Source organism: Stegostoma tigrinum, chromosome 42, assembly GCF_030684315.1.
Source record: "Stegostoma tigrinum isolate sSteTig4 chromosome 42, sSteTig4.hap1, whole genome shotgun sequence".
Lineage (NCBI taxonomy): Eukaryota > Metazoa > Chordata > Chondrichthyes > Orectolobiformes > Stegostomatidae > Stegostoma > Stegostoma tigrinum.
The window spans coordinates 7,317,134-7,331,192 of NC_081395.1; the positions used below are offsets into that span (position 1 = coordinate 7,317,134).

At 48.3% G+C, this 14,059-nt stretch overlaps 1 protein-coding gene across 1 annotated transcript in view; it reads right to left on the reverse strand.

Moving 5' to 3' along the window:
- Nucleotides 1–1,771: 1,771 nt before the first annotated feature.
- Nucleotides 1,772–14,059, reverse strand: part of drap1 (DR1-associated protein 1 (negative cofactor 2 alpha)) — a 72,326-nt gene continuing 60,038 nt past the window's right edge. The window contains exons 3-6 of the mRNA XM_059641439.1: nucleotides 13,788–13,907; nucleotides 9,633–9,735; nucleotides 9,369–9,448; nucleotides 1,772–4,948 (exon numbers count right to left, since the gene is read on the reverse strand). Coding sequence (XP_059497422.1) covers nucleotides 4,813–4,948; nucleotides 9,369–9,448; nucleotides 9,633–9,735; nucleotides 13,788–13,907 — 439 coding nt within the window. The 3' untranslated portion in view covers nucleotides 1,772–4,812. The remainder of the gene's footprint in view (nucleotides 4,949–9,368; nucleotides 9,449–9,632; nucleotides 9,736–13,787; nucleotides 13,908–14,059) is intronic.

Here is a 14,059-nt window from a genome sequence, read left to right on the forward strand (position 1 = left end):
TGTCTCTGCCTCCCTAACCGGTTCTTCCTCTCACCCATCCCTTCCTCCCACCCCAAGCCGCACCCCCAGCTACCTACTAACCTCATCCCACCTCCTTGACCTGTCCGTCTTCCCTGGACTGACCTATCCCCTCCCTACCTCCCCACCTATACTCTCTCCACCTATCTTCTTTTCTCTCCATCTTCGGTCCGCCTCCCCCTCTCTCCCTATTTATTCCAGAACCGTCACCCCATCCCCCTCTCTGATGAAGGGTCTAGGCCCGAAATGTCAGCTTTTGTGCTCCTGAGATGCTGCTTGGCCTGCTGTGTTCATCCAGCCTCACATTTTATTATCCTGACTAAGGTGAATGATTTGATAAGAACTTCAGGCAGAAGGAAATCTCAGAGCGTGTCACATGAATATGCTCAAAAGGTATTTTGAGAGGGAAGGAAAGCAAAAAGAGAATGTGTGACTGGTTATAACACAGAGTGAAGAACCAAGCTCAGAGGATTCTGAATTGGACATTGCTCAAATTAAATTGGACAATGAGGAAGTTCTCAAAAAATTGGGATGTTATTGAATTACGTTCCAGAGTAAAATCAAAATGGCCCGAGAATAATTACTATCACATGGGGAGAAATGTGGGAATAAGCTGGTAAGTACTAATCTAATTAAGCATAATGCAGATATAGGAAATGCTGTACCAATTAAGCAACATCCTTATAGACTTAACCCTTGAAAGTTGGCACAAGCTCAAAAAGAGATTGAATGCATGCCCAAAGACAACATAATCGAAATGAAGTGCAGCAACTGGAACTCACCTGTTGTACTGGAGCAAAAACTAGAAGGGACGCAATGATTATGAGTGGACTATTCGCAAAGTCAATGCAGTTACAAAATCTGATTCTTATCCTAGTCCACATTTGGAAGATTAAGAAGGTGGGACAGGCAATTTATATTTCTAAGTTGAGGTTACTCATATGATACTGGCAGGTACCTTTATCCAAATGAACAAAACATCTGGATTCTGTGGCACCGAATGGACTGTGCCAATCTATAGTCATGCCTTTTTGTATGAAAAATGTGCCAGGCACATTTCAAAGACGAACCCATTAAAGTCATTTCTGGATTATCCAATTGTGTGGTGTGTATCAATGATCTGGTGATTTTTAGTCAGGCATGGAAGGGACATCTATTGGAATTACTCGATTGACTTAAGGAGGCGGGCTTGGTAACAAACTTGGCTAAGAGTGAGTTTGCAAAAGCCCCAGTCAGGTTCCTGGACCATGTTATCGGACATGGCCAGATGGCTCTGTGAGAAGTTAAAACAAAGTTTGTTGCAGAGTTTCCCATACTGTCGACGAAGCCAGCAGTACTACAATTCTGGGGGATGAGTGGTTTTTAGTGGAGTCTTGTACCGGGTTTTAGCTGTGAGCTTGCTCCACTGTCTGACTTATTGAGCTGCAGAAAACGTCAGTAAATGGTGGATTGTCAAAAGCCACTTGACAGCCTGAAAGCTGTTTACCACTGCCCCACTGTTGGTGACACCTAATTCGCAAAGCCATGCAAGGTGTTATCAATGCAAGCAATATGGGTGTTGGTGCTGTACAGTTACAAGACATAAAAGCCTGTTGGGTATTTTTCCAGAAAATACCACAACTGAGAAGGAGATCTTGAAATTGGTGTTGGTTTTAGAATATTTTAGTATTTATATTGCCAGTAATGCGTCTGAAATAATTGTATACATTGATCAAAACCCCTTAAATATTTGAGGTAAATTTAAGGACAAAAATTCTAGACTGTTCAGATGGAGTTTATTATTGAAATCATTCAATCGTTAAATTATACACGCAGCAGGATAAGAGAATGCAATTGCCGATGCACTGTTTTGTCTTTCATGAAGACAGATTGAGACGTTCAGTGGTAGAAGTAAACAGATGGAAGGCGACTGTAGTAGTGAATGTTTACATGTTGAGAGTCAATGTAATGTATATGCGTATTGTACTGTACTAATGTTTTTAAAAATGAAACGATCTTTGTAAATCGATGGTTCTTTTCTTAATGGGAGTGACATGTTTTGTCCTGGTTTCTTTTACAGAGAGATTGAGGGACAGGTTCCGAGTAGTCTACGTGAAGATAAACAACTTGCCATGTTTTTTTTAGAAATGCTAGAACAATAGAGGCAGCCTGACTGGGTATGGCCAAGCCCTCACCTACAGAACCAGGGATTTGGTCAAATTGACAGCGTTATTCCGTCAGGTAAACTCACTGGCCATAAACTGGGCTGCTTCCTGGAGATGACACCCACTGACTTGAAGCTGCAAGGGAATGGCGCTAACCAGCAAGGCTCAGGAGGAGGAGCACGGAGATGGTGATACCGAGCGCCAGTCCTGGGTCTGAGATTGTTCCCTGCCACCATCTTCAGGCTGTGCTTCAAATCAACACTGCCACCCCTCAGAATACTGTCCGCAGAACGGGCACATTCCGAGCATCTCTCTTGTGTAAGTGCACACCACAGTCACATCAGGCCAAAACAGCTCATTTCACTAAAGCCTCGTTTTTTTTTGTTCAACTATAGGATGTTCCACAGGTGAGGAGGAAAGGCTGGCAGGGACATGGGCCGGGAGCAGGCAGGTGGACTTGTTTAGTTTGGGATTATGGCTGGCACAGACTGGTTGCTGCCAGAGGTCTGTCTCCATAAGTTTCCTTCTTTCTGGCTGTGTGATACTACACTGACGGGGTGAACTCCCTGTCTCGTTTAATCACGGCCATGGGATCCACGTTGTGCCTGGGGTGAATAGGTGCTGTGCAGCTGAACCTGTATCATCCTATCTTACTCAGCTGTAGCAAAACCATTTCCTAGTGGACATAAATCAGGAACTCACACATGCTGCAAGGGCTGGATTTGCATGCTTTATGGTTTGGTGGGGGGGGGGGGGCAGTTGCTGAACAAAGTGACCTTGGAACGTAGGTTCGTAGTTCCTTGAAAGCAGAGTTGCAGGTAAACAGAGTAGCAACGGCAGCGTTTATTGCTCAGTGTATTGTGTACACAAGTTGGGATGTTATTGTCACGGCTGTGCATAACATTGGTTAGGGCCACTTTTGGAACATTACGTTCAATTCTGGTCTCCCTGTTACAGGATTGTGAAACTTAACAAGGGTGCAGAGAAGATCTACAAGGATGTTGCCCGGGTCAGAGGGTTCGACCTATAGGAAGAAGCTGAATAGGCTGGAGCGTCTTTCCCTGGAGCATCGGAGGCTGAGGTTTATAAAATCATGAGGACATGCAGGGGGTGAATAGCTAAGGTCTTTCCCCCAGGGTGAGGGAGTCCAAAACTAGAGGGGCATAGGTTTGAGGTGAGAGGGGAAAGATTTAAAAGGGACCTGACGGGCAACTTTTTCACACGGAGGCTGGTACGTGTATGGAAGGAGTTGCCAGAGGAAGTGGTGGAGACTGGTACAGTTACAGCATTTAAACGGGTACATGGATAGGAAGGGTTTAGAGGGATATGCTGGTAAATGGAACTAATTAGTTCAGGATATCTGGTCGGCCTGGACAAGTTTTACGGAAGGGTCTGTTTCTGAGCTGTATGACTACATCTGTACAACAACAGATGAGCTGGAATTTCTTCTCTCAGAGGATAGCAAATGTGTGGAATTCTTTACTGCAGACAGCTGTCAAGGCTGGTACATTAATGTTGAAAGTTTGAGATAGACCTTTTTAATCAGCATGGAAATCAAGTGTAACAGGAAAACGGTCTTGAAAATTACCAGATCCACCATGATCTCTTTCAACGACGGAGCAGGCGCGATGGGCTGAATGGTCTACTTCTGCTCCTGCGTCTTTTGGTCTGAAAGCTCAGCAGTTAACTGTCGGTCATCATTCATCTGGTGCATCCACTGTGGCACCCAAAATCCACTCTCACCAAGCGAGTGCAAAGATCAAGCAAAAGGTGCCTTTGCCCAGCAATTCTCAAGCAGGACCCGATGCAGGAATGGCCAGGAAGCCAGAGAGACCTCAACGTCCCTTAAAAATGCCTTTATTCAGAGCGAATTTCCGCCACCAACACGTGAGCACGCGCCCGCGCACCCCACCTCCGTTTCACGATACCAATTCGCCTTGTTAACAGCAACAGCAGTGGGGAGCGACAACAGAAAACAAGGGAACAGATGGAACAACTGCAGATTAGTATTTGCACAGATTTCAACAAACATCACAATTCTTCTACTCAGCACAGGCAATGTTACTGCTGCTGATGAGAAACCCGAAAATTCTGGTCAAGTTAGAGGATGGAACGTCCCTTTTTTTAAGAAAAGAAAAGTCTTTTTCTCTCCCCAATTTTATTTTGCATTTTACTAAAATTAAAAATTAAAAATAATGCCAAAAATCTCATCCAGCTCTTTCCACCTTCTCTCTCTCTCGCTCGCCTGATCCTGCCAACTTTTTTTTTGGGAGGGAGGGATCGCGGATGGCTGTGTTGGACATTTTTTTTGGGGGGGGGGGGGGGGGGGGGGGCGCAGATTTTCCATGCACATGAGACACAAAGCGAGGGGATAAAATGGTTTAAGAACTGCAACGCGGGTGCAGTAAATAAAACGATGCGAGAGAAGGGGAAACAAGATTCCTGGATGACCGTCCCCAGAGCAAACCAGCCCCCTCCCTCCCCCCACAATACTCTGCCCTAGATATGAAAAAATAAATCTTGAGAAGAAAACAGCACACGCGCACACACACACGCACATATACAAACACACGCGCACACAAACGGAATAAAACCCCCATTTTTATCCTCCTCCCCGCTCTACCACCAGCCAGGAGCGAAACTCAAAAAGCTAGGAGTCGTAGTCATCATCCTCTCCACCATCTTGACACAATGGGGTGGCTGCGGGCATCGGCAGGTTGCTCAGCACCGGGGAGCACGTTGGCATTGACACAGTTGACAGTGGGCTGCTGAAGACCGACTGAGGGCTGTGGGAAGACAAGAAAGGGGCCGCATTTACAGCCTCATGGTGTTCTTCCCCCCTACTCCACCCCCCCAACCAAAACCGAGGCAGCCGAAAATGTCCCCGAACCCTAAGCAGGCCGTTTGGCCCAACTGCTCAGTGCCAGCTCTCATGCTCTGCAGGAACTGACCCTTCACCTTCTTCACCCTGACCCCACCCCCCCCCCCCCCCCCACGCTCCCCGGCCAGGCCTTTGTCTCATTCGACCACCGAATCCTTCTATTCCTTTCATGTTTGTCTGGTTCATAAGAGCCAGGAACAGGAGTAGGACATTGGGCCCCTCCAGTCTGCTCCCCCATTCAGTACGATCGTGGCTGATCTTTTTGTGGACTCAGCTCCACCCACCGGCCCGCTCGCCATAATCCTTCAAAAATCTATCTTTGCCTTAAAAATAATTCAACATGGTAGCCTCAGCTGCTTCGCTGGGCAGGGAATTCCACAGATTCACAACCCTTTGGGTGAAGAAGTTCTTCCTCAGCTCAGTCTGAAATCTGGTCCGCCCTTGTTTTGAGGCTCTGCCCCCTCGTTCTAGTCTCACCCGTCAGTGGGGGAATAAAAAACCTCCCTGTTTTTATCTTGTTCATTTCCTTCATAAAATTATAAGATCCCCCCTCCATTCTTCTAAATCCAGTGTCAGTCTGGTCAATCTGTACTCATAAGCCTGAGCTCCTCAAGTCCGGAACCAACCTATTAGGCTCAACAGACTCCCTCCTCCCACCCTGTACTATCCCCCTTGTCCACTCCCTGTGCAGAGGGGTTGCAGACCCTACCCCACTCTCCGGGTGATCTCGCTGAATTGCCAGCTGGGCTTGCGATTTGTATCGACTGTCCCCAAGTTCCAGTCTCACCTGTGAGCAGGAACATCTCTGCAGGAACTTTCCTGTTGGGACTCCCTTCGTGACCCTAAAGACCTGTTCTGGACGATGCACCAGAGAAAGTAGTCCTCTCTGGCTGCACCACGGTGTGACGTGGTAACTGTTCTTCAAGACCGCAAGAAACTGCACACCGAGTCACGAACATGGCCTAGACCCATCACGCAAACCATCCTCCCACCCACTGGCTCCATCTACACTTCCACCTGGGAAAGCAACCAACATCATTAAAGACCCCTCCTACTCCAGTTATACTCTCTTCCACACTCTTCTATCGGGCAGAAGATATAAAAGTTCAATATGTTTATCAACAGATTCAAGAACAGCTTTCTCCCCTGGCTGTTATCAGACTTTTATCAGTTATCTGACTTTTGAGTGGCCTCTCAAATGTTAATTCTGATCTCTCTCTGTGGCTGTAACTCTCCATTCTGCTACTTTGTATGGTACAATCCGCCTGTAGTGCACACAAAACAACTTTTCACTGTGTCTCGGTACAGCAATGCATCAAATTTTAAAAAAAGACCTTGATCATAGGAACATTGGTAATAAAGGAGCAGGAGCAGGAGCAGGCTACCGCAGTCCCTCTGGCCTGGCTGCTTTCCAATCTCATGGCTGATCTTCTACCTCAGTGCTATTTCCCACGTCAGCACTCAATATCTAGATACCTCGATCCCTTCCTCTAAGTGAAGGGATTCCTCCTCCCCTCCATTCCAAATGCAGCCAATCCCTTATCCTCAGTCTGTGGTGCAGGACAATCCTAGGGATCAGTCTGCTGACCCTCCACTGCAGTGTTCCTTATAGGAGATCTGCCTTTCCCTAGGTAAATGGACCCAAAGCTACAAACCGAGCTCCCAAGTACCAAGGCTCCATACAAACACAGGAGGACATACTCAAATCATTTTGTGACAAAGGGGCCAAACCTCAGTTCAGAGGCTCACGCACCCCTTCCTTAAAAAAAAAGCCAGTTCTGTGTCTCCTGTCTCTCCATGAGCTTGGCATCACACGATGTGATGCGGGTGAAGGATGGCAGCCAATCTGCGCACAGCAAGATCCCACAAACAGCACGTGATGAGGGCCTGGGTCGCTTGGCCGATCACACAACCACACAGCACGGAGACAGACTCTTCGACCCAACCAGTCCATGCCAACCGTAATCCCAAACTAAACTAGTTCCTGCACTTGGCCCTCCGAACCATTCTTGATCACGCACTTATCCAAAATTTTTTTTAAATGGTGTAACATCCACCCCTTCCTCTGGCAGTTTATTCCACACATGAATCACTCTGTGCAAAAAAAAGTCGCCCCTCACGACTTCTTAAAAATCTCTCTGCCCTCACCTTAAAAATATGCCTCATCTTGAAATCTCCAACCCAAGGGAAAAAACATCTGTCTCGTCGCCGTCCCTCACAACTTTATGCCATTCTACTCTTTTCTAGTCTTTTTAAGACTCCCACGCTCCAGTGTAAACTAGCCTCTGCTAATAACGCAAATCCTCCATTCCCGAAATCAGGAGCCCACAGTGCCAGGAAGGTCTCCTCTGTGCTCCACAAAACACCGAGAGTGTTTACAACTGGCACAGGCTGCAGTGTCTCAGTGAGCAGGCAGCAAATTACATCTGGGTCACTAATGATAACAAAGTGTGGAGCTGGATGAACACAGCAGGCCAAGCAGCATCTCAGGAGCACAAAAGCTGACGTTTCGGGCCTAGACCCTCATCAGAAAAGGGGGAGGGGGAGAGGGAACTGGAATAAATAGGGAGAGAGGGGGAGGTGGACCGAAGATGAATAGAGGAGAAGATAGGTGGAGAGGAGAGTATAGGTGGGGAGGTAGGGTTGGGATAGGTCAGTCTGGGGAGGATGGACAGGTCAAGGGGGCAGGATGAGGCTAGTAGGTAGGAAATGGAGGTGCGGCTTGAGGTGGGAGGAGGGGATAGGTGAGAGGAAGAACGGGTTAGGGAGGCAGGGATGAGCTGGGCTGGTTTTGGGAAGCAGTGGGGGGAGGGGAGATTTTGAAGCTGGAGAAATCCACATTGATACCATTGGGCTGCAGGGTTCCCAAGGTGAATATGAGTTGCTTTTCCTGCAACCTATAGGTGGCATCATTATGGCACTGCAGGAGGCCCAGGATGGACATGTCGTCCAAGGAATGGGAGGGGGAGTTGAAATGGTTCGCGACTGGGAGGTGCAGTTGTTTATTGCGAACCGAGCGGAGGTGTTCTGCAAATCAGTCCGCAAGCCTCCACTTGGTTTCCCCAATGTAGAGGGAGCCACAGCGGGTACAGCGGATTCTGTGTACCACGTTGGCAGATGTGCAGGGGAACATCTGCTTGATGTGGAAAGTCGTCCTTCAGGGAAGGAAACTGTCCATCCTTACCTGGGCCTACACGTGACTCCAGACCCACAGCAACGTGGTTGACTCTGAACTGCCATCGGGGCAATTAGTGATGGACAATAAATGCTGGATCTGGCCAGTGGTGCCCTCATCCCAGGAATGGATAAAGGCAAAATGTCTGTCTGACTTTGAACATGTTGATTGAGCCAGCCTCTACTGCTCCCTGGGGTAGAGAATTCCACACCCTAAATGACTCTCCGAGGCTAGGAATTCCTCCTCATCCCTACGAATGCGAGATGCCTCCGCTCGGAAGTCAGACTGCCCCAGGAGGGGCAACGCCAGCCTTATGAAGTCCCCGTAGAATCTTCTATATTTCACAAATAACCTCTCAATCGTCAACGCGTTCTCATGAGGACGGGTCCAAGCTTGCTTCAGTAAAACAGAACCCTCCCGTTTTGAATGTTTTCTGTTCTGCTTCCAGAACCAGTACACAGCCCCCCTGCAGCATGTAGGCCAGTGCTGTACACAGTGCGCAAGGCACAAAGCCAAAGCCCGTAGCAAGGCTTCCCAATTTTAATAGGGCCAAACAGCATTGAAACAGACCCTTCTGCCCGACTAGTCCACGCCGACCACAAGTTTCCCAAACTAAACGAGACCCACTTTTTGCCCTATATCCCTCTAAACCTTTCCCATTTATGTGCTTGTCCAAATGTCTTTTAAACGTTGGCATCGCACCTGCATCGACCACCTTCTCCGGCAGCTCATTCCACACATGAATCACCCATGTGTGTTAAAACAAAACTGCCCCTCATGTCATTCTTAAATCTTTCTCCTCTCACCTTAAAAATACACGCCCTACTTTTGAACGTCCCCACCCCCAGGAGAAGACTGTTCCTATATACACCTTATCTACACCCCGCACCATTTTATAAACTTTTATACGGTCACCCTCTCAGCCTCCTAGTTCCATCCCTTTGCAAGAAAGGTGCACATCCCCCTCTGCCTCTCTAACCACTTGCTGTATCTGCACACTAGCACACTTTTTTTCTGGGTCCACGTACCAGGGCACCTCTCTACTAGTCTTTTGCAGTCTCTATTTAATTCATGCTCTGCTCTCCCTTTCCAAAGGGAGCTGCTCCCCACGGACAATTCCACCCCTGCCCCTCCTTCCTCGCCGTCTCACCTCTGGATCTGGCGCCCGGGCTTGTCCATGCTGGACCGGGATGCCTCCTCTTCGTCTGTCTCACTGTCCTCTGATTCGTCCTGTCGGGAGGAAGCAGGTTAAATGGGAGGTCGGGCTCGGCGTGGGAAATGAGAAACCTGGTGCGCGGGCAGCTGGCGCACCGTGCCACGGTGTTTGGGGGGGGGGGGGGGGGGGGGGGGGTTGGTTTGGCACGTCCAACTGCAGCTGGACGGGGGTGAGCAAACACGGACGTCCGGCACTCACCTCCTGCTCCGATTCTGTGCTGGACTGCTTCCTGTCCTTGGCCTTGGGCCCTGGCCCCGCTCCTCCATTCGTGTTCCTCCGTCCGGACCCCGGCTTCCTCCCCCTTGGCAAAGACAGAAAGGTGGGTGTGAATCAGGTGTACGTGTGCTGGTGTCGGACTGTCTCTGTGCGCACAGGCAAAAGAGTACAGGCTTCACCCGGTGCCCGTGCCAACCATCTCCAACAATAGTGAGATGGCAATCTGTGCCTTTGAGGGGGGTTGGTTCTGTCCTGGTTCTCTTGAAGAGCAGAGGATGTAAGCCCGGTGCCCAGCTGTGCACTCCATGGAGAGTAAGTAGCTTTGGATTCTTTTATTAAGAAAAAAGGGACAAAAGAAGCACGAGTGGCGGAGTCAGGCTCACACATGACCTAGGGTTTTAGTTCGGCTCACAGCTGTTTCTCTTTCGAGTCGAAGCTGTTAAATACAGCTCTCTCTCTGCTGCTGCTGCTGTCAGCGTTCCTTCTTCTTCTGAACTGGAGGAACGCAAGGGTTAGGAGCGGCAGTAAGCAATTCAGCATTCCGAGCCCGCTCCACCATTTAACCTGATCTGATCCTGGTCTCAACTCCACTTCCCTGTCCAGGAGGGAAACCTGTTTTGCTGCATTTGCCTTTGCCAAGGGCGTGTCTATGGGATGCTGGCATATCGGAGCCGTTGATGAATAGTAGTTAAATAAGATATTATTTTTATTAAGTCTTTTAATTGAGTTAACCATGGTGCAAGAATAAAGCATGTTTTGCTCAAGGCCTAGTAGTTAGACCAATCAAACTGCACCTAGAACACAGCCCCTTACACTCCCCTTTAAATAAAACAAAACGAGGAGGCTTGGTATGGGCCGTGACAGGGAATCCAGCCATCGCCCCCTTGACACTCAAGGAAATGACCACTGCTGGGTCCCCAGCACCCACCACTTTTCTTTTATCAGTGCAAGCGTTGAGAGTCTCTGTGGCTATTCACTGCGCCCCCCCTCATGAGTATGATTGCTAGACCAGTTCAAACAGTAGTCGAGAGTCAGCCACATCACTGCAGGTCCAGAGTTCACATACAGAGACAGAGGGTGGTAGGAGAGAGTTGTATTTCGGACTGGAGGTTACCAGCTGCGTTCTACAGGGATTGGCACTGGGTCTACTTTTCTCATTTCTATAAATGATTGGAAGGCACGGCTAGTATGTTTGTGGAGGACACCAAGATTAGTGGGAAAGTGGACAGCGAAGCAAGTTATCTAAGACTACAAAGAGATCTGGAACTCTTGGGTCAGTGAGCTGAGGAGCAGCGCATGGAGTTTAATTTGGATAAATGCAAGGCGTTGCTTTTGTGTAAAACAAGCAGGAGGAGGAACAAAAACCGAAGTTGCTGGAAAAGCTCAACAGGTCCGGCAGCATCTGTGAAGGAGAAAACAGAGTTAACCTTTCGGGTCCGGTGACCCTTCCTCAGAACTGACGGTGGCTGGAAACATGGCAGGGCTTGTACAATTAAAAGTAGATCATTGTATGGTGTTAAAGGACAGAGAGACTGAGGAATTCAGGTACATAATTCTTGAAGCTTGTGTCACATGTAGACAGGGTGGTTAAGAAGGCAGTTAGTGTGCTAGCCTTCAATGCTCTGACCTGGGAGTATAGGAATTGGAATTTTATGTCGAGATGGTACAGGATGTAGGTGAGGCCTCTTCTGGAATACCGTGACCAGTTCTGGTTACCCAGCTGTAGGAACATTACTATTAAGCTGGAGCAGGTTCGGATGAGATTTTACCAGGATGTTGTCAGAAATGGAGGGTTTGAATCAAAAGGAGAGGCTCGATAGACTGAGACCTTGTTTGCTGGTGCACAGAAGGTCGAAGGGTGACCTTATAGATGTTTATAAAGGCATGATGGGCACGGGTAGGGTGAAAGGCAAGTGAACTTTCCTTAAGGTGGGAGATTTCAGAACTGTGGGGGGGTAAATTTTAAAGGTGAGAGGAGAAAGATTTAATAAGGACATGTTGGGGAATTCTTCTGTTTTGACACAGAGTGGCTCGTGTGTGAAATGAACTGCCAGAGGAAGTGGTGGGCGTGAGTACAGTTACAACACTTACAAAAGACATTTTGATAAATACATGAACAGGAAAAAGTTTGGAAGGATACAGGCCAAGCGCAGGCAGGTGGGACTAGTTTAGTTTGGGATTACGGTTGGACGCAGGGGTCTGTTTCTGTGTTGTATCAGTTCATATAGGCCAGACTGGGCAAGCACTGCAGGTTCCTGCCCCCTATAGGGCATCAGTGAACCTGATGAGTTTTTAACAACACAATCACCATTTGGTGAACTTTTAACTCTAAATTTACAATGACAACTTTGCAGACCATGCAAAGATACAAGGAAAGTGCGTTGTGAAGGTGATGCATGGAGGATGTAGACAGAAAGAGAGCAGTGGCAACACTCGGGAAGCTCGGGACACCATCCAGGACAAAGCAGCCCGCTGGTCTGGCACTATACCCACTCTTGACGCTCAGTTAGAACATAGAACATAGAACAATACAGCGCAGAACAGGCCCTTCAGCCCTCGATGTTGCGCCAACCTGTGAACTAATCTAAGCCCATCCCCCTACACTATCCCATCATCTTATATGCTTATCCAAGGGCTGTTTAAATGCCCCTCATGTGGCTGAGTTAGCTACATTGGCAGGCAGGCCACTCCACGCCCTTACCACTCTCTGAGTAAAGAACCTGCCTCTGACATCTGTCTTAAATCTATCACACCTCAATGTGTAGCTATGCCCCCTTGTACAAGCTGAAGTCATCATCCTCGGAAAAAGACTCTCACTTTCCACCCTATCTAATCCACTGATCATCTTGTATGTCCCTATTAAATCCCCTCTTAGTTTCCTTCTCTCCAATGAGAACAGACCCAAGTTCCTCAGCCTTTCTACATAAGACCTTCGCTCCAGACCAGGCAACATCCTGGTAAATCTCCTCTGCACCTGTTCCAACGATTCCACATCCTTCCTGTAATGGAGCGACCACGCAATATTCAAAGTGAGGCCGCACTAGCGTTTTGTAGAGTTGCAGCATGATATCACGTCTCCAGAACTCAATCCCTCTACCAATGCAACCTAACACACCATCAGACTTCCGAACAGCACCATTAACCTGGGTGGCAATTTTCAGGAATCTATGTACATGGACACCAAGATCCCTCTGCTCATCTACACTACCAAGAATCTTTCCGTTGACCCAGTGTTCTGCCTTCCTATTATTCTTCCCAAAGTGAATCACCTCACATTTATCTGCATTGAACTCCATTTGCCACCCTTCGGCCCAATTCTGCAGTTTATCCAAGTCTCCCTGCAAACTGCAATATTCTTCCACAATGTCCACCACTCCACCGACTTTAGTGTCAAATGCAAACTTACTGACCCATCCACCTCTGCCTGCGTCCAGGTCATTTACACAAATGACAAACAGCAATGGTCTCAAAACAGATCCTTAAGACACACCCCCCGTAACCGGACTCCAGGCTGAATATTTTCTATCAACCACCACTTGTTGCCTTTTTACAGAAAGCCAGTTTCTAATCCAAATGGCTAAATCTCCCTCAATCCCGTGCCTCTGTATTTTCTCCAATAGCCTACCACGGGGAAACTTATCAAAGGCTTTACTGAAGTCCATGTACACCACGCCAACTGCCCGACCCTCATCCACATGCTTGGTCACCTTCTCAAAAGTTGCAACAGTGTGTCCCATCTACAAGATGCAGTGCTGAAATTCACCATGGCTCCTCAGATAGCACCTTCCAAATTCTCAACCCCTACCACCTAGAAGGAGCAGGAGCTATTTGAGAACACCGCCCCCTGCACTCACCATCTTGACTTGGAAATACATTGGCTCTTCCTTCAGCATCACTGGGTCAAACTCCTGGAACGCCCTCCCTAACAGCACTGTGTGGGTCTACCTACACCACACAGAGTGCACCGATTCAAGACAACAGCCACCGCCCCACCTTCTCAAGGGGCAATTAGGGACAGGCGGTAAATGCTGGGCCAGCCAGCGATGGGATGTGGATCATTGCTGTGCGCATTTTGTAGCAGCAGTACCCTACCCAAAGGAAGGGCTGGAAATCGCTGGTTAATATCTCTGTGCCTACCTCCGAGGGGCCTTGTCTCCTTCCATGTGGTTGTCCTCATTATCACCCTGCATATCCGGCACTGAGGCTACAAGGTCCTTCAAGAAATCAAACTGCTGTTCGAGCTCGATGCACTGTTTTCTGCAGACAAACACATCAAAATGTCAGCTTTATGCTCTGCTGTGTCATCACTACATCGCCCACATTCTCCCCATCAAACACCCACAGGGGTTGGAACAGCTCTGTTAGATACAGAGTGACGCTCCCTCTGCTCTTTTAAACTGAAAGTGAAG